This window comes from Ursus maritimus, unplaced genomic scaffold (assembly GCF_017311325.1).
Source record: "Ursus maritimus isolate PB19 unplaced genomic scaffold, ASM1731132v1 scaffold_25, whole genome shotgun sequence".
Classification (NCBI taxonomy): domain Eukaryota; kingdom Metazoa; phylum Chordata; class Mammalia; order Carnivora; family Ursidae; genus Ursus; species Ursus maritimus.
In genome coordinates this window covers 26,892,161-26,919,728 of record NW_024425008.1, presented here as the reverse complement: position 1 = coordinate 26,919,728, position 27,568 = coordinate 26,892,161, and the positions used below count along the sequence as shown (strand labels likewise).

Here is a 27,568-nt window from a genome sequence, read left to right as displayed (position 1 = left end):
TGAAAAAGGTAGAAACTGAAAAGGCAGTTAATTATTACATATCACAGTTATAGATGAAACTGTATAACTTACTAAAGCCACATGATTTCTGGCCTGGACAGTTCAGGGTTTAGAGGAGATGCTTGCTGTTCTGTACTGAAGCAGGGCTCTTTTCTTTCAGAGCCTTTAGCACAGGAAAGCTGAACTAGGGATTTTTGCAAGATGAGAAAAAAAGCCTGTTTTACCACCTGATGTTCTAGAAAAAGGGGAAGTGCTATTTAGTCATCATCAGAAGAGGCTTTGAATTCAGGTAATAATTCAGAAAATCATAACATCAGTGACCAAAAACCATTATTGCAGTCAGAGGGCATTTAATATCTTTACAATATGAAGAGCACTAATAAATCATTCAGAAAATTATGAACATGAACATTATAGAACATTAGAGCATGTAGCTCTTGATCTCAGGAGGGTTTGAGCCCCACATTGGGTGTAGACATTACTTTAAAAAATAAAATCTTAAAAAAAAAAGAAAATTATGAACATCCTAATAAATTTTTAAAAACCAACCCAGAGGAATTACAAAGGAAATATAGATGGCCAGGAGAGAGACAGAGACAGAGAGATGTGTATGTATGTTTCCTCAATGGTAAAAACAGAAGTATATTAAAATAACAACATATTCACCTATTGACTTGGTGAAGATTAATAGTCTTTTTTTGTGAAATCACTAAACCAATATATATCAATAGTCAGTAATTAGAAAAAGTTTGTATGCTTTGATTCTATAATTTTGCTTTCATGCTATATCTGAAAGAATCTGAAATGCAGAAAAATATTTGCATGTGAGGATTTTTATCCTAGCATAAATTTTAATGGGAATAAAGTGGAAAACCATAAGAAATATGGAATAAGGAAAGGTTAAATAAATTAAAAAAGGCTAAATAAATAAGAAAAGGTGAAATTGTGGGTTCGTCCATATATGTAGAATATTATAATTCAGTCATTTAAAAATCATATTTTCAAAAAGTATTTGGTGTCATGAGAATGTGTCTGTTAAAAAAATGTTGTAAAAAGCAGAATGCTAAACTATATTACTTGATTATAATGTTGTTTAAAGGCCTTTATACATGCAGACAGCAAACATGCCTGAAAAAGCACGTTAATAACAACTTTGGTTGTCACTGGTCAGTGGGAGTGGTTTTCTCCCTTTAGCGTTTCTATATCTTCTCAGTGTTATACATATATGTTACTTTTGTATTCAGAAAAGTACTTTTCTTAAAATAAACACTACTCCATGTTCCCTTGCTGAAAAAAACAAGGTGAAGAGCATTTCTCAACAAAGATGAGAATTTCTAGTATTCAGTATTTACTTTGGCCTTTAAGTCAGAGCTTAATACGGAGTACCAGTGTACATCTCCCACTTTGTAAAACTGTTCTGTTTTGTGATATTTTATATATTTTAGTTTTGTGACTTGGATTATCTCTGAAGCTGAGTCTTATGAGCACGACGGGGTGGGATACACACAGGGAGTTCCTTTCTGCTTCAGCTTAATTGGGTTTTTGCAGATAAAGATAGAGTATGGGCTCCCTTTAGGATATTTTGCTAAAGTTGAAAATTTTGAGAGGGAAATGTACAAGTGTCTTCAATTTACTTTTATATGTATTAAGAATAAAAAGGAAGGAGAGATGGATAGAAATGCTACAAAGCAAGTACAGCAAAATGTGAATGGTAGCCGTAAAATTCTTTACATTTTGCTGTGTGTTTGGAAAAAAATTTGTTTAAAGATTTTTTTTTTAAAGACTTTATTTATTTATTCGACAGAGATAGAGACAGCCAGCGAGAGAGGGAACACAAGCAGGGGGAGTGGGAGAGGAAGAAGCAGGCTCACAGCGGAGGAGCCTGATGTGGGGCTCGATCCCAGAACACTGGGATCACGCCCTGAGCCGAAGGCAGATGCTTAACCGCTGTGCCACCCAGGCACCCCTTGTTTAAAGATCTTATTTATTTGAGAGAACGAGAGAGAGAACGAGAGCGAGAAAGAGCATGAGCAGGGGAGTAGGGGCAGAGGGAAAGGGAGACACGGAACTCGATCCCGGGACCCCGGGACCATGACCTGAGCCGAAAGCAGACGTTTAACCAACTGAGGCATCCAGGCACCCCTTGAAAATTTTTATAATAAATTATTAGGGGAAATTTTTGTGGAAGAACACTAGAAATTAAGTGTTTTGTATTCACATAGTCGATTTAGAATATTCGAATGTCCAAAGAATACCAGCTTCCATGTAAAGGCATTCTTTTAAACTTTTCCCAAATTGTGCCATTTTATGAAGCTGTTTTAAAGAAAAAGAGACAGGAATAATTTTTAAGAAATCTTTTCTTTCAAAGGAATTAATAATTACAGATCACCTTGGGTGATCAGAACAGAACCACAAGAGAAAATTAACATACATTTTAATCACAACTAGATTTTGATAGCTTAGAGCCTGATTATTGGAACAACTGGATCTGGGAGGTGGGTGTGGGAGGGGTTTTTTTGCTTTGTTTTTAATGAAGACAAAACAATATTCCTGTTAAGAGATGATGTCTAGGGGGTGCCTGGGTGGTTCAGTCTGTTTAAGTGTCTGCCTTCGGCTCAAGTCATGATCCGAGGGTCATGGAATTGAGCCCCACATCGGGTTCCCTGCTCAGTGGGGAGCCTGCTTCTCCCTCTCCATCTGCACCTCGCCCTCTTGTGCTCTCTCTGTCAAATAAATAAATAAATAAAATCTTAAAAAAAAAAAAAGATGTTTGGAAAAGTTGGTTAAATAACCCCTTCTGCCATTAAATAGTAAACTTCATTGAAAGATTAAAGCATATACTGGGTGTATCCACCTCAAAATAATTTCAGTGTTGGTTAGAAATTGTTTGACAATTTTTTGTGCTTCTCCATTCTGTTCTTAAAAACCCCAGGCTCCCTGAGTTGTATAGTATTTTCCCAAATACACCCATTACATAAAATTACCATTTAAAATGTTCATCTTGTGTAACAGATTGCAAAAGTCAAATCTGATTCTCTCATATGCATAAGCTATACTTGAGTAATAGTGACTAATATTTACATAGCGCTGTATGAATTCTGCATGATAAGGATGGACTGACTTACAGTGTTCCAAAGAATTTTTAATATTACTACTTATTAATGAACCATATAAAATAAACATTAGAAAGCGTTATTATATTTACTGAAACTTTAGATTCTGAATATGATTTTATCAAATGGCTATATAACTTAAAAGTCCTATTTTTTAAATACAGTTAATGTATATATACATAATTCACTTAGTGGACTATCTGATTTTCAGTTTCATTGAATTTTATTCAATTTATTTCTCTTTATTTCAGAAATACCACAAAATTTTTCCATTGAAAATATTGCTGCTTTAAAGTTTAAATGTTGACTATTGGCTCTGTTGATAATTTATTTTAGGATGCATTATTTTAAAAATGTCACATATTTCTAAAGGAACAAGGGTCTATATATGTCTTGCTGAATTTTCTGTTTTCTTTTCTGAGTAGTTTGGTACCAAAGAGTTCCACTATAAGTATGCACTGATCCCGAAGTCAGCTTGAGTTCTGCCATTTGAAAAAAATAACATATACAGAAGTAATATGTTATTTTTGAAGTAAGAAATTTGCCTTTCTTTAGGGTACGGAATCTGTTAATTATATTGAAATGCTTTCTTTTCTAGGTCATTCATGCCTGGCTTATTATTTCATCTCTGTTGTTGCTGTTCTTTTTCTCATTCATTTACTTGGGGTAAGTGGTATTTGATCTATTTTTCAGAAACTAACTCTGTTTGAGCTGTATAACTGTCGCTTAAAGCCATGTACTTTGTTGATGAAATACTCTTAAATTATGATTATTTCCATATATAGTTTGTACGTGGTGTGTTTAAGACTGGTTAGTATTATAAAATATATATATATTTTTTCATGGCTGCACTAAATTTTATTTTATGAAAATAGCACCATACGTCCTAGCTATAAAATTTATTGTGGATGTTTAATTTTTCTAATTTCAGATATTTTAAACTAGCGTTTCTTTCCGTTGTGGCATTTTAAGTGGTACATGGCCTTTTTTTAGTTTTTGTACTTAATTTTACAGCTGTGATCTATGATACTGGTTTCCCATTTATGAATGAGACAGAGTTTTCTGTTAAAGTAAGCTTAACTTGAGGGGAAAAAGTGAATTTTAAAAAAACTGTTAAATAAGATATAAGATATGGTAAAAATATGAAGGTAGGATATGAATATCTGAGGGAACCATAGCTCTAAACAACGTTTTGATGAAAATTACTGTACATATTTTTAGATTTCTGTTTAATTTTTTTCAGGGAAGTGTTTAAAACCTACAATGTTGCCATGGACTACATTACTGTTGCACTCCTGATCTGGAATTTTGGTGTGGTGGGAATGATTGCCATTCACTGGAAAGGACCGCTGCGACTCCAGCAGGCATATCTCATTATGATCAGTGCCCTCATGGCCCTGGTATTTATCAAGTACCTTCCAGAATGGACAGCGTGGCTCATCTTGGCTGTGATTTCAGTATATGGTAAAACTCAAGGCTGACATTTTGTTCATCACAGAAGTACCTCACTGGTGTGTTTCCCTTCCTTTTCCAGTTATCTTGACTTAGGAAAGTGATAACAGTTACATCCCATAGCTCTTCAGTAAATAATTAATTAGCTATAGTGTATTTTTCATATAAAGATTTCCATGTTTTTGAGGTTAAGTTCTTTAAATATATTTTCTGACTGCCCCCCAGTTTAAGCTAGTGATGGATTAGTGGAAGGATCCATAGACTGCCAGTCAGAAGACTTAGATTTAAATCCTTTCTCCACCACCAACAGTCTTTGTGACACTAACAAAGAGCCTCAGACTCTTTGAGCTTCAGTTTCCTCATTTGGAAAATGGGCACAGTGCTTCCCAGAGCTGTAAGAGTTCACAGCCTATGTTGAAAACACACATAAAATGCTCAATCAGTTTTTAAATCAAAATTAGGATGCCTTCTTGGGGCGCCTGGGTGGCACAGCGGTTAAGCGTCTGCCTTCGGCTCAGGGCGTGATCCCAGCATGATGGGATCGAGCCCCACATCGGGCTCTTCCGCTATGGGCCTGCTTCTTCCTCTCCCACTCCCCCTGCTTGTGTTCCCTCTCTCGCTGGCTGTCTCTATCTCTGTCGAATAAATAAATAAAATCTTAAAAAAACAAAACAAAACAAAATTAGGACACCTTCTTTTTATAAGGCAGCTTAGGTAGAATTATTCTTTTAAAAATAAAATTTATTTGGGCAGCGTGAGATTCAAATTCATTAACAGCCAGCAGACATGGGTTCCAAACAGTCACAGTGTATCCTTGCTGTGAATGACACAAGCAGCTGTATAAGCGTGTGCTCTGTGGCTGTCACCCTGCATGAAAGCCAAAAAGAGATCCACATCCACAGGTCAGTATGTGGTCTCTATATTATAATTTTATCCCTGTTCAAATGCTTATTAAAATGTCAGGTGACCTGTAGTAGGAATCCTCATCACCCCCACTTGATTAATGAAGAAAAAGTCCATGGAAATAGAATTAAATTGGTTCTGTTCTCATATTTGAGCAAACAGTCCTAGAACTACAGTCATGTACTCTCTGTGTCTTCCATAAAGACCTTAGGTGATACAGTTCTCGATGGTTTGCAGAGTCCTCATTTATTATTTGCATCACTTTTTCTGGCCAACTCTGGCCCCCATCCAGTCAGCAACTAGTAAATATTTTGCAGTCAGAGGTTTTACTAATATGTTCTTCTGTTCAGTGCCTTTTTCAACAGCTGCAGTTTGCCTTTGCCTTCGGAGGGACACACTGTATCTTTACCTGGCTGCTCCTGAAATTCATGCGCAGCCCTACCATTGCATACAGTTTTTGTTGGCTAGATCTTAACCACATCTAGGGTTCTCCGGGAGCGCAGATAGAGCATCACATCGACGACACTATCCTCTGAGGAGACTCATTTGACATATTCATTGGAGATGTACAGATATTCCCACAAGAGCTCAAAAAAAGGGGGTAGACATTTGCCTGTACATAGTACAAGGCTTTGCCCCTCCCCCCCCAGTTGAATTCCTGAAAATTGTTTAGTAAGCTAGGGGCTTCTGTATCTCTGACACTGTCAAGAAATAGCAACAGAGCCTCCCTGCACCCACCATGTTAAAGCAAGCGCAGTATCTTTTAGGCCTTTTTGGGATCTGGAGGCAACATATTCCTCATTTACAAATTTTACTTAAGCCTATTTATACTGTTACAATTTGGCCCATCTTGAATTGGGGCCCCGTACAATAAAGGGCTCTAGAATCTGTCCAAATTATAAGAGAACAGTCACTTCCGTTCATGTCCCCTCCAGAGAATCATTCACTGTAGATGCTATAGCAACCTCCTCTCACATCTGAAATCTCTGGACCACCCATGATGATCAGAAGTTGCCTTTGGATTCTGGTGTGAGAAACTGCCCTCCTCAGTCCCATGCTGTACACTGTTAGGGAGGCAGTTGGAGAGTGCATACTGAGCTCTCCTAGAAACACGTTCTCACAGGCCCTGAACCTGTGAAGCTCCACATCCTTCTGTGGGTCACGGAGGCAGCATTCTACAAGCTCAGGCCAGCTACCAGGGCCTCCCTGCTAATGTTACCTGCAGGACAGAGCTAAGTTTGGGTCTTCTGGAGTATCACATGTACAAGAGAGGTGGCCTCTTCTGTCCTCGGTCTCTTGCTGTTGACAGGGTGCTAGAGGAGCTCACCACTCTCTTGGACCTGTGGCTACCTGGGGAGCCCTGTGAGATCAAACAAGTGAACAGCAGTGGGAGTTCGTATGCCTTATGGACAGCATCAGAATTCCATGGGATGAAGCTTCCTGAAGAGCTCCTTCTTTTCATTACCAAATCCAGACATCCTTGATTCAAAGAGTGGGATCCAGGGGTCAGCAAAATTAAATGAACATTAGCCAGTCATCTTATCCTAGCCAACAGTTGGCTCTGTCTGTGCATTTTTACAGACTCTTGGGCCGTTGCCATGATTTAGTCATCTGGTTCCGCCAGTAATAGCAACAGCAATTACTTATCCAAGGTTTTCCTCTTTGAGGAAGAAGACTACGAGACTCTCTGGCCTCACAGATACTCAAAATATATATCAAAGTTACACATGTCTCTGTACATACTAAAGCCACAGTACAGGCCTCACTTTATCCACTGTGGACTTCCAGACATTGTTAATAGTGCCCATCTCACCTGTAAAAGTATACAATGCTGGGCTCTTGAACAGGAGTTTCCGTGGGACTTTCACCGTCCCTACCAGCCTCGGGCTACAGACCTCACAGAGCACCATTGTGACATACTCAAGCAAGTTAAAATTTAATTAAATGGAACATGACATATTTCTGTCATCAGTCAGACATCAGAAGTGAATTATAATAAAGAGTCTGGTTCTGTTTTTTTATGTTCAAAAACCAAAAACCATGTGCCAGTTCTGGAGACAGCCATGTCTGGTTCCAATCCAGGCTCCTCTCCTATCATTTATTGGCTGTGTGACTCTAGCACAACGATCAACCCTTTAAGTCTTAGTTATTGTGAAGATTCAATGAAAAAAATACATATAATACACTTACAACAGTATCAATAAATGTCAGCTATTATTTTTTAAAATACACAATCCTGTAATCAGTGCAGTAATTCCTGTTTTACTGCTAACAGACCTGAAGTTCAGAGAGGTGAAGTATTTGCCCAAGCTTACACTGTTTGATCTAGAATCTGAATCGCAAGTCCAGTATTCTTTCTACTACATTATACATATTACAGTATTTCTCCCATCAACACTCTTTCTTCCATGGGTGACACAAGTGATTATTTCTCCAAACCTTGGAGTTCCTTTAAAGTAAGACACTTCTTTGTCCACTATTCAGAGTAGTGATTCCCAAGTCCCTTTTTACAACGTGTGAAGATTTTTTAATTTGTCACACACGTTCTAAAATTTTTTAAACAAAATTCACTTTCATTCCTCTAAAAATAAGGGAGTTTATCATTTAGCACTTCTATTAGGGGCGGTATGTCTTCAAACCAAGATAGTTACAGACATGCAGCTTCAAACAGGTTGAAAATCTCCTTATCTCAGAGGGTGGCAAATCTCCCTTTTCTCATCCAAAACAAATCAAAATGGAAGCGTTAGAGCAGAGAATTCTTTGTGTGTGTATTTTATTATATTAGCGGTAGTCGATGTAGTATTCAAGGAGACGTGACCACTTGCAGGTGTGAGGGCTTTTTTTTTTTTTTTGCTTAAATGCATCTAAATGATGGTGATGTCAACACAAGCTGTGAAGTCTTCCTTCACAAATTCAGCTACACCTGTTTTAATATTTTTAAATGTTTGAAATTTTCTGTACTCTATATTCTGAATTTTTATGGCACAGAAAATGTAAGAAAAATTGCAGTTGATGGAAAGAGATGGTGGTAGAATCAAGAACAGTTTAGGCAAATTGCTTCTGTTGAGCTGCTGTTTCTGTAGAATAAGCCACTTTTCAGCACCACATGCATTCTAAGACCTGGTATTGTGAAGTGCTTTTGACAGAAGTACAAAAGAAATACTAAAAGGTTTTTATGCAAAGATTTATTTTGTTTTGTTTAAATTTACCGTCCTTTAATTCAGGTACATTCCCTACGCAGTACATACGCTATTTTTAAAAACAAGGGGGAATGAGTCTCTGTTACTCTGCTCCTCGTATTTTGAAAAATTCAGTCATCCCCTTTATTAAATTCTTCTTGTTGTAAAGTTTCCATCTGTGGCTCATAGATACGGTTTGTTCAGAAATGGCTTGTCTTTGTTTCTTCTTATTGGAAATTGACAACTGCTCTAGAATAGTTCTGTCTTGTCATTATCTCTGCCTTTTCTTCAAACTGAGAAGACTTATTCCTGGAACTCTGTGATGATACACTGTAAACTAACCAAATAGGCAAAACTAAAGTAATTTACACAGATCTTCTGTATAGTTTCGTGCATTTTGTTTAGGTTGTTTTTCCTCCACCAGTTTACCTGCTGTTTATTTCATATTCATTCAGCATCTTCCTTTGTAAACAAGACATTAGCTCTTTTCCCTTGGTTAATTCCTCCTTAACACGCCCATTTGTAAGTTTGGTCAATACATTTTTCCAGATTTTTTTTTTTCTCTTTCTAGATTTAGTGGCTGTTTTGTGTCCCAAAGGCCCACTTCGTATGCTGGTTGAAACAGCTCAGGAGAGAAATGAAACTCTCTTTCCAGCTCTTATTTACTCCTGTAAGTATTTTGGAATGATGTTAAATTAGTACTCAGCTTAGAATTTATAGAAACTCAAACACATGCAATTATAGTTATTATCATGATAATTTTTCTCATCGTGAATGCATAACATTAAGAGAACTTCTACATATCCTGTTTCCTTGCTAACTAGTGTCAGGGGCACCTGGGTGGCTCAGTGGTTAAGCGGCTGCCTTCAGCTCAGGTCATGATCCCAGGGTCCTGGGATCGAGACCCACGTCAGGCTCCCTGCTCAGCGGAGAGCCTGCTTCTCCCTCTCCCTCTGCCTGCTGCTCTGCCTACTTGTGCTCTCTCTCTAGCTCTCTGCCAACTAAATAAATAAAATCTTAAAAAAAAAAAAAAGTGCAGAATTGAAAGTGTAGCAGTGGTAGTTGAAACTTTGGGAGCGGATGAGTGGTTCAACAAGAGTGGATGAGAAGAGGATGTCAAGGAGAGAACTTTGTCAACTCCTGTGTTTAGAGAGTGAGAAAATGAAGAGACAACAACAGTAAAGGGAAGAGAAGAAAACTGGCAAAGTCGGGATTTTTCACTTAACAATATCAGGACATGTTTTCCATGTCAGCATGGGAAGTGGCTGCATAGTATTCTATATAGGTACTCAGAAAAGGGTGTCCTTGTTGATAGCCCTTTAGATCATTTCCATTTCTTTTTCTTTTTCTTTTTTCTTTTTTTTATTTTAAAGATTTTATTTATTTATTGCTTATTTATTATTAGAGAGAGACAGCCAGTGAGAGAGGGAACACAAGCAGGGGGAGCGGGAGAGGAAGAAGCAGGCTCCCAGTGGAGGAGCCTGATGTGGGGCTCGATCCCATAATGCCAGGATCACGCCCTGGGCTGAAGGCAGACGCCTAACGACTGCGCCACCCAGGCGCCCCATTTCCATTTCTTTTCTATCACAAACAGTGCTTGCAGAGATCATCCGTCTTTGTGAAATTTTTTGTATGATACATTTTTTAAAAACGGAATTGCTAAGTCAAAGCATGTATGCTTTTAAATTTTGATGGACCCAGATTGCCTCCTAAAAAAGGCTGTACCAGTTTGTATTTCCTTTAGTAGTGTGAGGTGCCAGTTTCCTTACACCTTCAGTATTACGTGTGTGTGAAACTGAGAGGCAAAAATAACCTTGTTTTATTTTCATCTTGGCTTATTAACTAATAACTCTTAGTGATTATTTGTACTTTTTTTCATGTTTTTCTTAGCTATATATTTATATTTCTTGTTTTGTGACTGGATATGATATTCTTTTCCATATATTCAAATTTTTTAATTACTCAAGTAATATATTAATGTATTATGCTGGAAAAAAATTAAATATTGTAGATAAAGCTAAATTTCACTATAACTGTCATCCCTAATCTTAATACATTACCAAGCAGTTACCCTGTTATGAGTTTGATGTATCTTTTGTAGACTGGGGGGGGGGTTGCTATTTTTCTATTGGGTTATTGGAAAAACAGAGTTTCAAGAAGGAAGGAACATCACATGCTCTAAAAGAAGCCAAAGATGTGGACTAAGTAAACCGTGTAGAATTTGGTGCCTTGGATGTGTTCAGTGACATTCAAGAGAACAATTCCAGTAGAGTGGTAGGGCCAGAAGCAGTGCTCCAAAGGGAGGGCCGTGTGTCTGTGGTTTGCTGTTGCTGGCAGTGGAAATTACTGTGTGGGCAGAGAATGGGTGGTGAAGGAGGAGAGGTACAGTAAACATCACCTGCTACAGAGATTCCTGTCGCACAGGCAGAGCAGTGGTGACCTGAGGGGAGAGCAGGCCTGAGGAAAGGTGTTTCCAGGAGATGGGGATCTAATTGTGTTTCTAAGTGTGAGGGGAAGGAGCCAGTGGAGAAAGCCTTTGAAGAGACCAGCGAGAAGGAATGATTAATGGAGCAAGGTTATCAACAAAGCAGGTAGAAATTGCTCTGAGAGTTCAGGAAGAAGAATTAGAACAGGGAAAGACTTGGAAGGAAGGAAAAGGAAGACAGAAAAGCAGAAGGTAGTGAGACATAGTGAAAGAGAGAGGTAAAGGTGAGAGCATGTGGTAGTTGACCTTCATCTTTCTTGTGAACTCAGTGTGATATCATCTGGGGGAAGTGGAGAGGCAAGGACTGTGGTTGTATGTGGAGAAGTCTGGTCAGATGTTAGAAAACTCATTGCCTGGAATGCAAGGATCTTTGTTTTTCTCTTTTTCCAATATAAATTTGTTATCATGTGCTTCCTGTGTTTTTTGGCAGAAAAGAGCAGGTGAAGTTTTGAACATCAACATTTTCCTCTTACCATTTGGGTGTGAGCTTCTTATGTGTTATTCCTAGAAATTAAAATCAACTATGTATTTGTGCATACACAGTGTTCTGCCAAATGTTGATAGTGAATGCTGGGTGGAAGTAACTGAAGTAGCCGTCAAAGGGAGCACTTTCAAATAATTATGGTACATTCATACAGTGGATAATTGTATAGCCATTAGAAAGAACGAGGTAGCTCTGTATATGTCCAATTTTTTTTAATGTTAAAGATTATATAGTAAATACAGAAAGCAAGATTTAGGGGTGCCTGGGTGGCTCAGTGCTTAAACATCTGCCTTTGACTTAGGTCGTGATCTCAGGGTCGTGGGATCAAGCCCTGCGTCAGGCTCCCTGCTCAACAGGAAGTCTGCTTCTCCCTCTCCCTCTGCCAGCCCCCCTCCCGCCTGTGTACTCTCTCTCTCTCTCTCAAATAAATAAAGTCTTTAAAAAAAGAAGAAGAAAGCAAGATTTAAAACAGTAATGCGATATCCTATCGGAAGAAGGGAGGTATGTTTGGATGTCTGTGTATATAAAATCCTGATACATTTTAAGAACTGACAAAAGGCTAATAGTGTTTACCGCTGCGAAGTGGGATTTAGAGATTGAGGTAACTTTTATATTTTTCTTTATACCTTTCTCTACTTGTAGAGTTTTAATTGTACTTCGTGCTTATTTTTTTAAAGATTTTTTAAAATTTATTTGAGAGAGCACGAGTTGGGGACAGAGGGAGAGGGAGAAGCAGCCTCCCTGCTAAGCAGGGAGCCCAATGCAGGGCTTGATCCCAGGACCCCGAGATATGCCTTGAGTAGAAGGCAGACGCTTAACCAACTGAGCCACCCAGGCGTCCCTGTACTTTGTGTTTTTTTTAAAAACTTAATTGTGGATGTCAAAGTGGAGGGATTGTGAGTTTTTAAATTATTCTTTGTGTTTTCATAATTTTATATTGTTTTACTGTAATGTCTACTGTTATTGTCACAATAATGTGGTGTAACAAATCACCTTAAAACTAAGTGCCTTAAAAATGGTCATTTACAATGTCTGCAGGTCATTTGACTCAGTTGATCTGACTTGGCTGTGGTAGCTTTGCTGCGTGTGTTCCCTAAACATGTTCTTATTGGGTAGAGGAACAAGAGAGCAGCAGCATGGCCTTAGGCTTGCTAGTAGCATGCTGTCATCTCTGCCACATGCCATTGGTTGAAGCAAACCACATAGTTGAGGCCTTCTTCCCCTCCCCCCACCCTCAGGAAGAGAAGGAAAACTACATTCCATTCACAGTGACACCATGGCAGGCATGTGGGTGCAGGAGGGCTGAAGAATTAGAAGTAGTTTTTCAGTCTGCCACATTAAACATGTATATGAATTTATACAGTAAATAAACATTTACTCTGTTGTTTTAAAATATCATTCATATATAATGTTTTTTACAATTCAAGTCTGTTGGATCTGATGGAGAGCCCCTTGTCCTGGGAAACAGGGCTGCCCCTTTGCCCGTCGTACAACACGAGTTTGTGAGGAACCTGGTGCTAAACCATTCGTAGTGACCTGCTTCTTGGTTGGGGTTTCGTAGGTAGCAGAGAGCTCCCTCACTGCAGTCTATTGAAAGTCAGCCTTGGCATAAGAGTTTGTAAAGAAAATATAAAAATAAAACCACACACAAATATAAGCATTAACTTTATACCTTCTGTGTAGATCAGGTGAGTTCAAGAAAGCATCTGTTCTCATGAAATACTTAATCTGTGGTGGGATTTTATAAATCACCAAGTTTGAGAGGGATTTTTTTTTTTAACCAGAATGTTTTGAAAGCTGTTTGTTTGTTTGTTTGTTTATTCATTTTTAAGATTTTATTTATTTATTTGTCAGAGAGCACAAGCAGGGGGAGCAGCAGGCAGAGGGAGAAGCAGGCTCCCTGCTGAGCAAGGAGCCTGATGCAGGACTCAATCCCAGGACCCTGGGATCATGACCTGAACCGAAGGCAGATGCTTAACCGACTGAGCCACCCAGGCTTCCCTATTTATTTTTTTAAAACAGCAGTATTATTAGTCAGTACTTTTTCCCTGATGTAGAAATAAACACAAATATGAAAAGTTTTAAATCAATCTTGACTATTTGCTCTTTAAAAAATGCAGTCCGTTGGGGTACCAACGACCATAGATTGGACTCAGGTTTTTGCTGCCATTTGGTTCCTGCCATGGCCTTATATGTACACGTTTATATGTATTTTTGTACTATCGTGGGTTATTTTTGGGATAAATTCCCCAAAAGTGGAATTCCTGGGTCAAAGAGTTAATGCACAGGTAGTTTTTTTTTTAACTGAAGTATAGTTGACATACAGTCTTATAGTAGTTTCAGACATACAGCTTAGCGATTTGATACTTATATACATTATGAAATAAATAAGCACCATGGTAAACGTAGTTACCATCTGTTACCTTACAAAGTTATTATAATATTATTGACTATATTCCCTTGCTGTACTTTACATCCGTGACTTATTTTATAACTGGAGGTTTATATCCCCTTAATCCCCTTCACCTATTTTGCCCATCCTCCCCTCCACTCTGGCAGCCGCCAAACAGTTTGTTCTCTGTATTTATGAGTTTGCTTCTGCTTTGTTTGTCTTGTTTATTTGTTTTAGCATAATAGCATAAACATCTAGGTCCATCCATGTTGCAGATGGCAAGATTTCATTCGTTTTTTCTTTTTTTAGATTTTATTTATTTTAGGGGCGCCTGGGTGGCGCAGTCATTAAGTGTCTGCCTTCGGCTCAGGGCGTGATCCCAGCGTTCAGGGATCGAGCCCCACATCAGGCTCCTCTGCTGGGAGCCTGCTTCTTCCTCTCCCACTCCCCCTGCTTGTGTTCCCTCTCTCGCTGGCTGTCTCTCTCTGTCAAATAAATAAATAAAATCTTTTAAAAAAAAAAGATTTTATTTATTTTAGAGATAGAGAATGAGCGAGCAGCGGGGCGGGGGGGAGGACAAGCAGACTCTGCGCTGAGTGCGGAGCCCAGTGTGGGCCTGGATCCCACAACCCCGAGATCATGCCCTGAGCTGAAATCAAGAGTTGGATGCTTAACCGACTGAGCCACCCAGGTGCCCCAATTTCATTCTTTTTTATGGCTGAGTAATGGCATATGTAGTTTTGTTAGATGTTACCAAATCCCTTGAGTAGGGGCTATATAGGGGCTATTCCATTTCCCATCCCACCTGTAATATATGAGAAGCACCATTTTAATGTATTCATGTTGTCCTTTAACTAAAATGTGACAGAGATGTGTGTATTATATACTTAGGTCCATATGGATATATATGTATTTTTGTAGAAGGGACATAGAATAGGCCGGTTGATTATTCCCTTTATGTTTATTGCTTTTAACCTTTTTTTATTCCTTATATATCACAGTTTAGCATTATTGAAAATCCCAGAGGTCGGGAATCCTTAGAATCAATGATTATGTGATGCTTCTGTGAGTCCTGGTTTGTTCTCCAATTTAGTTCCAATAAGTAATCTTCATCAGTGATTTTCATCAGTGATTTCACATTATTTTAAAATATTCAGCTAGTCCAGCTGTTTTTTCAGTAGGGTCTTGCTGGCCTGAACAGTTTTCCCTCTGGTTACTTTTCAGGGACTGGAAATGATTAAATTTATGGTTTTACAATAGCAGCTGCAGTTTGAAAGCTAGAGTAAATGCTCGGTTTTAGAATTTTTTCTTTAATCTGCCAAAATCAAAGAAAATATTTTGTGGTTTTTAATACGCATTTACTTCTGATTGTTAAGGATTCTCAAGGCAACATTAAGGAGATTGGTGATCTTTGTAGAAAGATAATGGCCTGTTCTGTATTCCTGTACTTTCTGTGTTTCAAGTTCTTACATGGACTTTTATCTTTCCCAACAGCAACAATGGTGTGGTTGGTGAATATGGCAGAGGGAGACCCAGAAGCCCAAAGGAAGGTACCCAAAAACTCCAATTATAATGCACAAAGTAGGTGTCTTTTATTTGGTAATTTCCTGGTTTTTCCGGGTCATTGTCCTGTTATATTGGTAACAGTGAGCTATGAAGCAATGATTTTAACTTCTGTCTTTGGTCATGGACTCTTGAGAATCTCCTGGAAGCTGTGGTAATACCCAGTAAATACAGATAAATATTTAAGAAGTTCGGGTGCTCTAAACCCAACCATATAGCCAAGGGACCCTAGGTAAAGAATTTCTGCCATTAAATACCATTAATACCAGTGTGGAAAGGTTCAAGTTGAGGCTGTGATTTAAAAAAATAATAATCTTGCTCTCCAAACCTGTAAAAATGAGAGCCTCTTGTCCGATGTGGCCAGGGTAACTTAAATATAATTTGACTTGAGATGTGATCATGTTTATGCCAAGAAGATAAAATATTCCACGGGGACATTACTTTCTGGAAGGGGATAAAACTGATGATCCAGGCTGGGAGATCGAAAGGCCCCTTGTGGATACACAGAAGATGTTCAGGGAATCATAAGTTAGGAGTTGTTAGAGTTGGAATAATGGCACAGTAAGAAATAGTCAAGAAGAAAGGAAACTTTTTAAAAACAAAGAGCTAACCTTAGAGGAAGCTGTGAAATAGGCAGAGCAAAGATTGGTGAGAGAAGAAAAAGGGCCTTAACTGGGTTACTGTCTGTCAGGAAAAGGAAAGCTCAGGTTTAAAGAGCCATGAAATCCGCTGAGTTAGAATTTGGGTAACGGCAAAGAGCGCACTTTGAACTGGGAATTCTGCAGTGAGCAAGGCAGCAGAACCGGTAGGAGACCTGGTGGAGAAGAAGGAAGTACATGGGAAACAATTGCTACAAGTCTGGCTATTGTGTTGATTTGTGTTAAGCTAAAGACGATTAAAAAGATGAGTTGTCTATGAGTGTGTATGTGAGTATGAGTGAAAAAGATTTTATTCTTTCGACACATTTTTTCTAAAGATTTTTATTTATTCATTTGAGACAGATACAGAGAGAGAACATGAGCAGGAGGAGAGGCAGAGGCCAATTCCCTGCTGAGCAGGGACCCCCAGGGTGGGGCTCGATCCCAGGACCCTGAGATCTTGACCTGAGCCGAAGCCAGATGCTTAACCATCTGAGCCACCCAGGCGCCGCTTGACAGATGTTGATTGAACACCTGTGTGCCTGGTATTTTACTAGGCACTGGAAATGCAGCACTGAACAAGATATCCTATCCCTTTGGAGCTCATAACCTATTTGGACAGACACAGATGTTCAACAAATAATTCCATAAATAATTCATACAGTTGTGATAAGCACTACAAAGGAAAAATATGGTTGCTATGAAAGTTTACAGTAGAGGAATTTCATTTACTCTGGAAAGTCAGGAAGGTTTCCCTGAGGAAGATAGGTGACGACCAGCTGACAAGTAGAAGAACTTTCCAGAAGAGGAAACAATGGGGAAGGGCCTTGAAGTTAGAAGGAGCTGGGTGAACTTACAGAGTTCCTCAGTGGGAGTGCTGTGGTATTTTGGGTGGGCAGTTCTTCATTGTGTGGGGCTTCCCCTCATTGCAGATTATTTAGGATTTCTGGCCCCTCACTAAATGCTAATAGTGGCTTCGAGGTATAGCAGTAGGCAAAAAGCCCTCCATCCTAGATATATCCAAACACCCCCTGGAAGGGAGGTGCTACCCACTGGCTGAAAACCACTGTGTTAGAAGAACTAGAAGTTGGATTGGAGCAGAAAGACAAGGGCTCCAAAAGGGGTGGCTTGAAAGGTTCTCAGGTAGGAGTAAGGAGGATGGCGCAGAGCTGGGACTGCTGTTTTTATTTATAAATCTTAAGCTTATATGATTTCATAAACTCCAAACCATGGAAGATTCAGGATTTGTGAGGACTTGGTTAAGAAAAAGAATACAAGTTACAAATACAGAATTGCTATGGCCTCCCTGAAGAATTCCATGTAAGTGAGAGGGCTGAGGCGTGCAGTCTGCATGGTAAATCCACCTCTGTGAGCATGTTTTACTTTTATTAAATGTAATAATAAAGGAGAAAAAAGTTATCAACTTCACTTACGTATTTTAATTATCTTTGATGTATGGACGTTTCTCAGGACTATCATGTTATGCTCACAATTTTGAGTCTGATTGATAGTCATTATAACAAAATGACCCATAAAAAAATTCACCCCCCGCTTGCCTACCCCTCCCAATAATGGTCTACTTTTTGTCTTAGTCACTAAATCCACAGGTGAGTGTCATCAGTTAGGCTTTCAGATGCCGAGATCAGAAAAGCCAACTCCGTTCCTTTAAACGAAGAATTCCGTTCTCTCATGTGACCAGAAGTCCTGAGGTGTAGGCATTCGTAGGGTTGGTCAGTTTTATGATCCGGTGGTGTCATCAAGGGCCCAGATTCTTTCTGTCTTCCTGCTCTACCATTCTTAGGTACAGGTTTGGTTCTCAACCCACTGCTTCTCATGGTCAGAAGATGACAACTATAGTTCCAGGCATTATATCCACATGAGACACCATCCAGGGTTAGAAAGGGGCTGTTTGTTTCTTCCTTGAGTCTCTCTCAAAGAGTGAGAAAAATTTCCCCCAAATTCAGAGCAGACTTTGCCTCACCACACATTGGCTAGTATCAGCCCCACCTGTAGAGCTTTCATTGGGAAGAGGAATGAGATTACCATGCTTGGCTTGGCCTGATCATGATTTACCACCAGAATCGTGTGTGTGTGTGTGTGTGTGTGTGTGTGTGTGTGTGTGTGTGTGTGTGGTGGAAACCCAAACAAATCAGGACTCTGCCCTCAGGAAACAAGGAAGGAAATGGTTATTGGTCAAGCAACCTCCAGGCACTTTTACAGCTTATGATTTGTGATTTAAGAGCCAACTAAACTAACCTAGTTACATGACAGTTGGGTAGGTACCATTTCCATGTAGCTTTCTTAAAGGTATTAAGAAATTTTTCTAAATATTACAGAGCTGTAATTTCCACTTTCTCTTGAAGGCACCGAAAGCGGGACCCAAGATCCTGTGACAGAGAGCGATGATGGTGGTTTCAGTGAAGAGTGGGAAGCCCAGAGGGACAGTCGCCTAGGACCTCATCATTCTACGACTGAGACACGAGCTGCTGTGCAGGAACTTTCCAGCAACATCCTCGCCAGTGAGGACCCAGAAGAAAGTACGTGCATTTCTCTGTGTTGAATAGTCATGGGTTCTTTTACATGCTACGTTACCAAACTCTTAAAAAATAAAACTAATGGAAAGTGTTGCGGTCTAATTCTGAATAACAGAGTATAGCTTTTAGTGGGACATACTCATAGTTGTTGCTTTTCTCATAGTTCAGTTTGTTAATGGGCCAAATTCTGCCCCTGAGATTTTTGAAAATGGCCAAATGAACTTTGGCATTTGTTTTATAAGGTAAAAGATTTTTTCAGAATTATTATTGCAGTAAGACTTCATGACTGCAATATTTGTGTACAAAAATTTCATTAATTTCATTAATGTATTTCCTCTTTGCTGTGCAGAGACCTGAGGATTTGAATGTTTCAGCCTATATATTATTCCCTTTGCTGGCAAGCACTTTATTTTATGAATTTTTAAAGAAAATCAAAGGGTTTTAGGTTATGCGGGGAAATTCAAGCATTCATTCAGTGTCTAAGATATGTTGGCACTTCGATTTCCCTTAGCACTTGGGGCTTCTTGGGAATAATATCAGCCAGCAGAGCCCCTTGGTTAGGGCTCAGTCATCTTTTCAGTTAGTCTTAAAGGTGTGATTTATTAAGAGATTAATACATTTTCTAACTAAATTATTCGTGAAGTATTTTTTTTTCTCACAAAAGTGAAGCTCTGGATTAAAATATAGTGAAAATATTAAATAGTTTTAAAGAAACAAACACCTAGATTTCTTACCTTCTTTATTTACTGATCACTAATTATTACGATCTGACATTATCCTGCAGCTTAAGCACAACACTTCTTACAGCTCAGCCTTACTCTTTTAACTGGGTCAGAACCTGGACATATCCTTGACTTTGGTGCTTGGCCGAGTTTTGCAGATGTTAGAGCCAGCTACAACCTGCAACTTTCACACTCCAGGGAACCTAGACATAGTTGCCTCGTCTTACGGCCAGGCTTGAGCTTGTCTTTGCTGGTATATTCTCTGCCTGCAAAGTTACCACCGTAATTAGGTTGCCTCTTCTGTTCCTCTCTTTTCTCAAGGGTGCCTACAGTCAAAAGAAAGAAGTATTATAGCTGTTGAGCATAGTGGCAGCCTGACTGTTTCCTGACTGCCCTTGCAACTTGAGTGCTGTCTCCTGATCACCTCCTCATGTGCTCGTTGTCTCTAATATGTGTGTGTGTGTGTGTGTGTGTGTGTTGTTTTTGTTGTTGTTTTTTAAGGAAAACCCAGGTATTGCCCCTCCTGGTGTCAGAATAATATTTTCTTTTTCTGGGACCACTATAAACTAATAATTGACATTCTTTCATCATCTTAGCATCCAGTAACATAACAGTCTTGGACTTTATTATTATTGTTGTTGTTGTTGTTGTTATTGTTATTATTAAGTAAGCTCTACAACCAATGTGGGGCTTGAACTCAAGACCCGGACATCAGGGGTCCCATGTTCTACCAACTGAGCTAGCCAGACACCCCTATTACATTAATGTTTTAAACCAGACTTATGGTTACTTATAAAAAAAAATCTCAGTTTATGCTAGAATTAGATTGTAAAAGACACATATTATCTTCTAGAACAACCTTTTAAAAATCAGCATTTAATCAGAAAACTGAATAGTTTTTAATTAGAATTATAAAATATTTTTATTCAATGTGAAGGCAGTTGGTCTTCCTTCTGGTGACTTTAAAATATACTTCCCTCAAACATCATGCCCGTAGCAGGCTCATCCTAAGTGTACTACCAATCAGTAGGCTTAAAATTTGTCCACATAGTGCAATTAGCCTGTTGTTTTCAGGAATAGAAATTTGACTCCTAGAGATTCTTTTCTGTAACCTCAAGGGAAGTGAGGAAGATGAATTTTACTATTATCTTCAAAAGGAAGAAGAGATTTTAGTAGTAAAAAGATAAAATAATACATTTCAGGAAGTTTTTTTTTTTAAGATTTTATTTATTTATTTATTTATTTATTTATTTATTTATTTATTTATTTATTTATTTAGACAGAGTGAGAGCATGAGTGGGGGACGGGCAGAGGGTGAGGGAGAGAATCTTCAAGCAGACTCCCTGCTGAATGTGGAACCCGATGAGAGACTGCATCTCAGGACCCTAAGTTCATGACCTGAGCTGAAACCAAGAGTTGGACACTTAACTGACTGAGCCACCCAGGCGCCCCGTCAGGCAGTGTTTTGTTTTTATTAAGATTTAATTATTTATTTTAGAGAGAGCGGGGAGTGGGAGAGGAAGAAGCAGGCTCCCAGCGGAGGAGCCCGATGTGGGGCTCGATCCCGGAATGCCAGGATCACGCCCTGAGCCAAAGGCAGAAGCTTAACAACTGCGCCACCCAGGCGCCCCCCCTAAACATAAACCTTTAAATGAAACAGTGAGGCCATGATTTTAAGCTTGATTTGATACATTATTTTTGTTTACTTTTTTTTTTTTTTTAAGATTTTACCCATTTATTTGACAAAGGGAGTGCACAAGCAGGGGAAGAGGGAGAAGCCCCCGCCGTGCAGAGAGCCCAATGTGGGACTCTAACCCAGGACCCCAAGATCATGACGTGAGCTGAAGGCAGGTGCTCAACTGACTGAGCCACCCAGGCGCCCTATTTTTGTTTACTTTTTGATAACTTTAGTATATTCACAGAATTGTTCAGCCGTCACCACAGTTAATTTTAGAACAGTCTCATTATCCCAAAAAGAACCCATACTCTTATCTGTCCAGCTCTCCAATCCCTTCTGTCCCCCCATTTAAAATACATAATGCAATTATTTTTATCATTTTCTTATAGCACTTAACATTTGAAATCAGTCTTTTTAAGGTTATTTGTTTAGCCTTTATATGTGCCAGGAACTTTTCCTGTATTATTTTTTAGCGCTTGATAACAACTCTATGAAATAGCTCGTAGTCCCCGTCTTAGAGCCGAGGGATTTGAGGATTGAAAAATGTTACTCAGCTTGCTCTGGATCACACAAGTACTTAAGTAGCAGAGCTGGCCGGTTCTGTGCACAGGAAACTGGAGAGTGTGTTCATCAGTCTGGGAAGGTTAGCAGTTAGGTTGACGCTGTAATTCCTGGCTTCGAATTTCATGGGTCATGCGTTTATCTTTTCCACTAAGGAAGACTTTGCTCGGCTCCCACAACTCAAGAAGAACACTGGTTTCTCAGTAATATCTGATTAACCAGCAATCTGCCCCTTTCTCACCCACATGTGGAACAGACCGTACCTCTCAGGGCCCTCCACCTCTGTCTCTTGGAAGTGGTTCTCCAACCCAGACCAGGCTCAAACTGCAGTTGGGAATAGTTACTTAGCAGAAAGGTAAAAACCAGTTGTAAAGATTTATGGATTAGTAATGGACTCCAAAGTTAAAACGTATCTTTTGAATCCACTGTTTAGCATTTCCTTAATTATGTATTGTCTTGAAAAGAATTTGAAGGGAAAAAATGTTTGATAACAGAAAACCTAGGGCCTTTGTTTGCATTTCTTGCAAGTTTTAGGATCAGCTTGTCAATGTCTGCAAGCTGATGGAAATGTAAGGAATTTTGAATATCCAAAACAGTTTTGAAAGAGAAGAAAAAATTGGTGGATTTACACTATTTGATGTCAAAACTCACTCTAAAGGCATAGTAATCAATTCAGGCACAAGGACAGGCATATAAATCAATGGAACAGAATTGCGAATCTAGAAGTAAACCCTTACATTTATGGCCAGTAATTTGTACAAAGGTGCTAAAATGATTCAGCGGAAGAGGATATAATCTTTACCACAAATTATGCTGGGACAATTAGATATCCACATACAAAAGAAGGAATGGAAACCCCTGCCTCACCCTATCCGTCCATCATACACACAATCAAAAATGAACTCAAAATGGATCATAAACTGAAATGTAAGTGGTAAAACTAAAACTTCCAGAAGAAAACAGAAGAAAAACTTTATGACCTTGGGTTGGACAGAGTTCTTCAATACAACACTGATACATAGAAGAAAAAATTGATAGACTGGACTTTACCAAAATTAAAGACTTTTGCACTCAAAAGATATTAAGAGAAGAGATATTTGTACAGCCAATTTCATAGCATTATCCATTGATGGATGAGTGTATAAATAAAATGTGTATACATACATGGAATATTGTTCAGCCTTAAAAAGGAAGGAATTTTTTTTTATTTATATATTTTTTTAGATTTTTAAAAATTCATTTGAGAGAGAGCATGAGCAGGGGGAGCAGCAGGCTGGGAAGGGAGAAGCAGACTCCCCGTTGAGCAGGTAGCCTAGTGTGGGGCTCGATCCCAGGACCCCAGTGATCATGACTTGAGCTGAAGGTAGACGCTTACCTGACTGAGCCCCCCAGGCACCCCAAGGAAGGAAATTCTAACAGATGCTATAACATGGATCAACTTGAGGACATTATGCTAGTGAAATAAGCCAGTCGCAAGAACAAATACTGTATGAGTTCACCTACATGGGGTAGTTAGAGTACTCAGATTCAGAAGCAGAAAATAGAATGACGGTTGCTAGAGGCTGGGGGGAGAGAAGGAAGAATTTGCATTTAATGGGTACAGAGCTTCAGTTTTGCAAGATGTAAAGAGTTCTGTGAATGGAGGGTGAGGATGGTAGCACAATAGTATGAGTTTACTTAATGCTGTTGAATTGCATATTTTACCATAACTAAAAAATTTTTTTAGAAAAGATACTATTAATGGGGCGCCTGGGTAGCGCAGCAGTCGTTAAGCTTCTGCCTTCGGCTCGGGGCGTGATCCCGGCATCCTGGGATCGAGCCCCACATCAGGCTCCTCCGCTGGGAGCCTGCTTCTTCCTCTCCCACTCCCCCTGCTGTGTTCCCTCTCTCACTGGCTGTCTCTCTGTCACATAAATAAATAAAATCTTTAAAAAAAAAAAGAAAAAAGAAAAGATACTACTAAGGAAGAGAAGGCACAGACTAAGAAAATATTTACAAATCCTATTTCAAGCCCTGTTGAAGAATTTGTGTTGAGGATGTGTAAAAAATGCTCAGGGGCGCCTTGGTGGCTCAGTTAGTTAAGCGTCTGCCTTCGGCTCAGGTCCTGATCCCAGGGTCTTGGAATTGGTCCCGTGTTGGGCTCCCTGCTCAGCAGGGAGTCTGCTTCTCCCTCTTCCTCTCCTGCCCCTCCACTCCCACTCATGCTGTCTCTCTCGCTCTCTCACTCTCACATAAATAAAATCTTTTTTAAAAAACCAAAAAAAAAAAAAAAAGAATGCTCACAACTCAGTAATAGAAGATAACCCAAATATGCCCAGCCCTGGACAGAGGGCCCCAGTCCAACCTCAGCAGGGGCCACTGGATGAGAACTTTGACTAGATTTCTGCAATAAGCATTTCTGGTTCACATTTAAATAAAATTTTAAAAAGGTAACCCCAATAAAAAATAGGGAAGTGCTTTGGCTAAACATTTCATCAAAGGAGAAATACAAGAGCTAATAAGCACATGAAAAGTTGTTCAACATCATTAATCAGAATGGCTACAGTCAAACAGAGTAGCAGTACCAAGGGTTGGTGAGAGATGTGAAGGAACCCAGAATGCTCCTGTATTGCTGGTGGCCGTGTAGAAAACAATTTGGCAGTTTTTTACAAAACTAAAGATAAGCTTACCATATAACCTAGCAATTCCATTTGTAGGAATCTACCCAGTGGAAATGGAAACCGTGTCCTCACAAAGATATTTACCCTTGGTCACAGCATAATGTTCATAGCACCATTATTCACAATCGCCCCAAACTGAAAACAAGCCAAATGTCCATCAACTGGTAAAATATAGTATGTCCATGCAACGGAAAACTGTCTATCAGTAAAAGGAAACGGTACAGACACACGTAATATGGATAAACCTCAAAAATACATTATGTGAAAGAAGCAAGTCACACTACATACTGTTACAAGTCCATTTCTGTGAAATGTATAGTAAAGTCATATATAGAGAGAAAACAGATCAGTGGTTGCGTAAGGCCTAGGGTGATGAAAATGTGGATTGTGGTGATGGTTGGACAACTCTGTAACTTTTTTTACAGTAATTGAACCTTACGTTTACAGTGGGTGAATTTTATGAAGTAAATTATACTCATCTCCTAGGGGTTCTTGTGAGGATGTATGAGGGCAAGTGCAGTGTGAAAACGAGGCATTCAGTAGAGGACAGTTATTATTTATTGTTCTTTTTATATATAACAACAGCATCTACTGTTAAAGACCCCAGAGTTAGCTACACAGAGTCCGAAACTCATATTGGAGGGAACCAAAAAAGAACACCTAGCTAAAGCCAAATTTTAAGTGTCATTTACTGCTTTCTCATTCAGTACAGGATGGAATGCGGCAGTGACTTTTTTTTTTTTTTTTTTTGGCAGTTACATTTTTGAATTGATCGCAAAGAGTAACAGACTTTATAATTTTTCTTTTTTAGGGGGAGTAAAACTTGGATTAGGAGATTTCATTTTCTACAGTGTTCTGGTTGGTAAAGCTTCTGCAACAGCCAGCGGAGACTGGAACACAACCATAGCCTGTTTTGTAGCCATATTAATTGTAAGTATGCACTAAGAAAAACATGTCCCAGCTCCTCATCTCAGAACTCTGATTGTGCTGTCCCTTTAAGGTGGTCCGTTTTAACCCCAGCTGGCCTGAGTGTGCCAGTCATCTGGAGAGCTTTAAAAAAAAAAAAAAGAAACTTACTGAATAGGTTGCCACCTGGTCACTCAAAAGCACCTGGGAGCTTTTAGAACTGTGCGTCCCTGCCCTGAGATTTTTTTTTTTTTAAGTTTCATTTAAGGAATCTCTACACCCAACATGGCAGTTGAACTCACAACCCTGAGATCAAGAGTTGCATGCTCTTTGAACTGAGCCAACCAGGGGCCCCTGCCCTGAGATATTTAAAGTTTTAAGTGTGTGTGTGTGTGTGTGTGTGTGCGCGCGCGCGTGCGCGTGTATGCGTGTTTTAAATTCCCTGGAAAGTTTTGATAGGCACCTCTGATTAGGAACCACTGCTTCAAGCCTGGCAGCATAGATACGGAGGAAGTTAGCTGTGTTAGATCAGTCTTAAAGTGGTACTTGGATCCTTACTTAGTCCCCGAGGAAGTTAGCTGTGTTAGATCAGTCTTAAAGTGGTACTTGGATCCTTACTTAGTCCCCGAGGAAGTTAGCTGTGTTAGATCAGTCTTAAAGTGGTACTTGGATCCTTACTTAGTCCCCGAGGAAGTTAGCTGTGTTAGATCAGTCTTAAAGTGGTACTTGGATCCTTACTTAGTCCCCGAGGAAGTTAGCTGTGTTAGATCAGTCTTAAAGTGGTACTTGGATCCTTACTTAGTCCCCGAGTCTGGTGGTGATTTTGCCTTTAATGCCACAACGTGCAGCACACGGTGCTCCTTGGGCAGCAAGTATGAGGCAAGAAAAGCTGACAAAATGCATGATGCCATGTAGATCTTGCTGTTAGGGTCACAACATGAACCTTGAAGCTTTCAAAACTATAAGTAAGTCGTAAGATACGTCTTACTGATATTTTTGCTAAAGATGTGATGTCTTTGGTATATGTGAGTGAAGTTCGATGAGAGCCTTTACTTATGCGTTTCTTATGATGACATCTGTGGTTTATCATCATAATAAAACCAGTTAAAATTTTCATGTGTTTTATTTTTCTTTTGAAGTTAGTTTTCTGGATGTGTTGTATCTTTTAAGAAGAAAATGACTTATTCTGGATAAAGCTGAAATGATGCTCAGCTTTCAGACATTGTCTCAATAGCTAGAGTAGAGAAATGGACTATGTTATATGACTGCTCTATGTTGACAGGTATTCCTCCACTTAAGTTCAGTTAGCTCTTTTCGCTAACCAAAAGAAACCTGAGGAGGATTTCTGCTTTTCGAAACAAAAACAAAAATAAAAAACCATTCCCGTACTAATGAAGGTCTTTCGTAAAGGTGAAGTGGCATAATTCAAACTCTTGCGAAAACGGGGATATGCTTCCCTTTATGCCGTTTTGGCTTACAAAAGCCTTCGTAGGAATGCTCTACGTTCAGATGGAGAAACCTGTGTACGCTTCGTGAACTTTGACCGGTTTATTCTGTGAGCATCTCTTTGCCCCCGTACAACAGAGGATGCTTTTCACCTCTGGGATTTTAGCCAGCCAAACTAAACTCAGTAGCCAACTCAATATTTTAGATAGATATTTCAGTATTATTTAATTTAAAATCGTTTTACTTATTTTTGGATTCTGTTTCTTACCTAGATTTAGGGGGTGAGTTATTTAGCCAGCCAAACTAAACTCAGTAGCCAACTCAATATTTTAGATAGATATTTCAGTATTATTTAATTAATTAATTTAATTAATTAATAAGTAAAAATCGTTTTACTTATTTTTGGATTCTGTTTCTTACCTAGATTTAGGGGGTGAGTTATTTAGCCAGCCAAACTAAACTCAGTAGCCAACTCAATATTTTAGATAGATATTTCAGTATTATTTAATTAATTAATTTAATTAATTAATAAGTAAAAATCGTTTTACTTATTTTTGGATTCTGTTTCTTACCTAGATTTAGGGGGTGAGGTAGCAACAATGTGTGCATAATGAATTCTGTGCTGCAAAGGAAGATACTTGTTTCCAAACTTAATTTAAAAAGTTGTCCTAAAATCTAACCTCAAAGGATAGTAGTCAGTGAACTAAATTAAGACCAGGACTTGTGATTAGGTTATTTTTGCATGAAATACTTTCATAATTTTGTCTGAGTTTGTGTCTTTTCCCCTCCTCTCCACAGGGTTTGTGCCTTACATTATTACTCCTCGCCATTTTCAAGAAAGCATTGCCAGCT

The 27,568-nt window shown here is 39.0% G+C and overlaps 1 protein-coding gene across 2 annotated transcripts in view; it reads left to right on the top strand.

The window, feature by feature from the left end:
* PSEN1 (presenilin 1) overlaps positions 1-27,568 on the top strand; it is a 72,401-nt gene that overhangs the window by 40,545 nt on the left and 4,288 nt on the right. For both annotated transcript variants that reach the window (XM_040641687.1, XM_008700032.2), the window contains exons 6-12: positions 3,712-3,779; positions 4,357-4,577; positions 9,219-9,317; positions 15,503-15,589; positions 18,573-18,746; positions 25,176-25,294; positions 27,515-27,568. The exon at positions 27,515-27,568 is cut by the window's right edge and continues 4,288 nt beyond it. In XM_040641687.1, coding sequence (XP_040497621.1) covers positions 3,712-3,779; positions 4,357-4,577; positions 9,219-9,317; positions 15,503-15,589; positions 18,573-18,746; positions 25,176-25,294; positions 27,515-27,568 — 822 coding nt within the window. The remainder of the gene's footprint in view (positions 1-3,711; positions 3,780-4,356; positions 4,578-9,218; positions 9,318-15,502; positions 15,590-18,572; positions 18,747-25,175; positions 25,295-27,514) is intronic.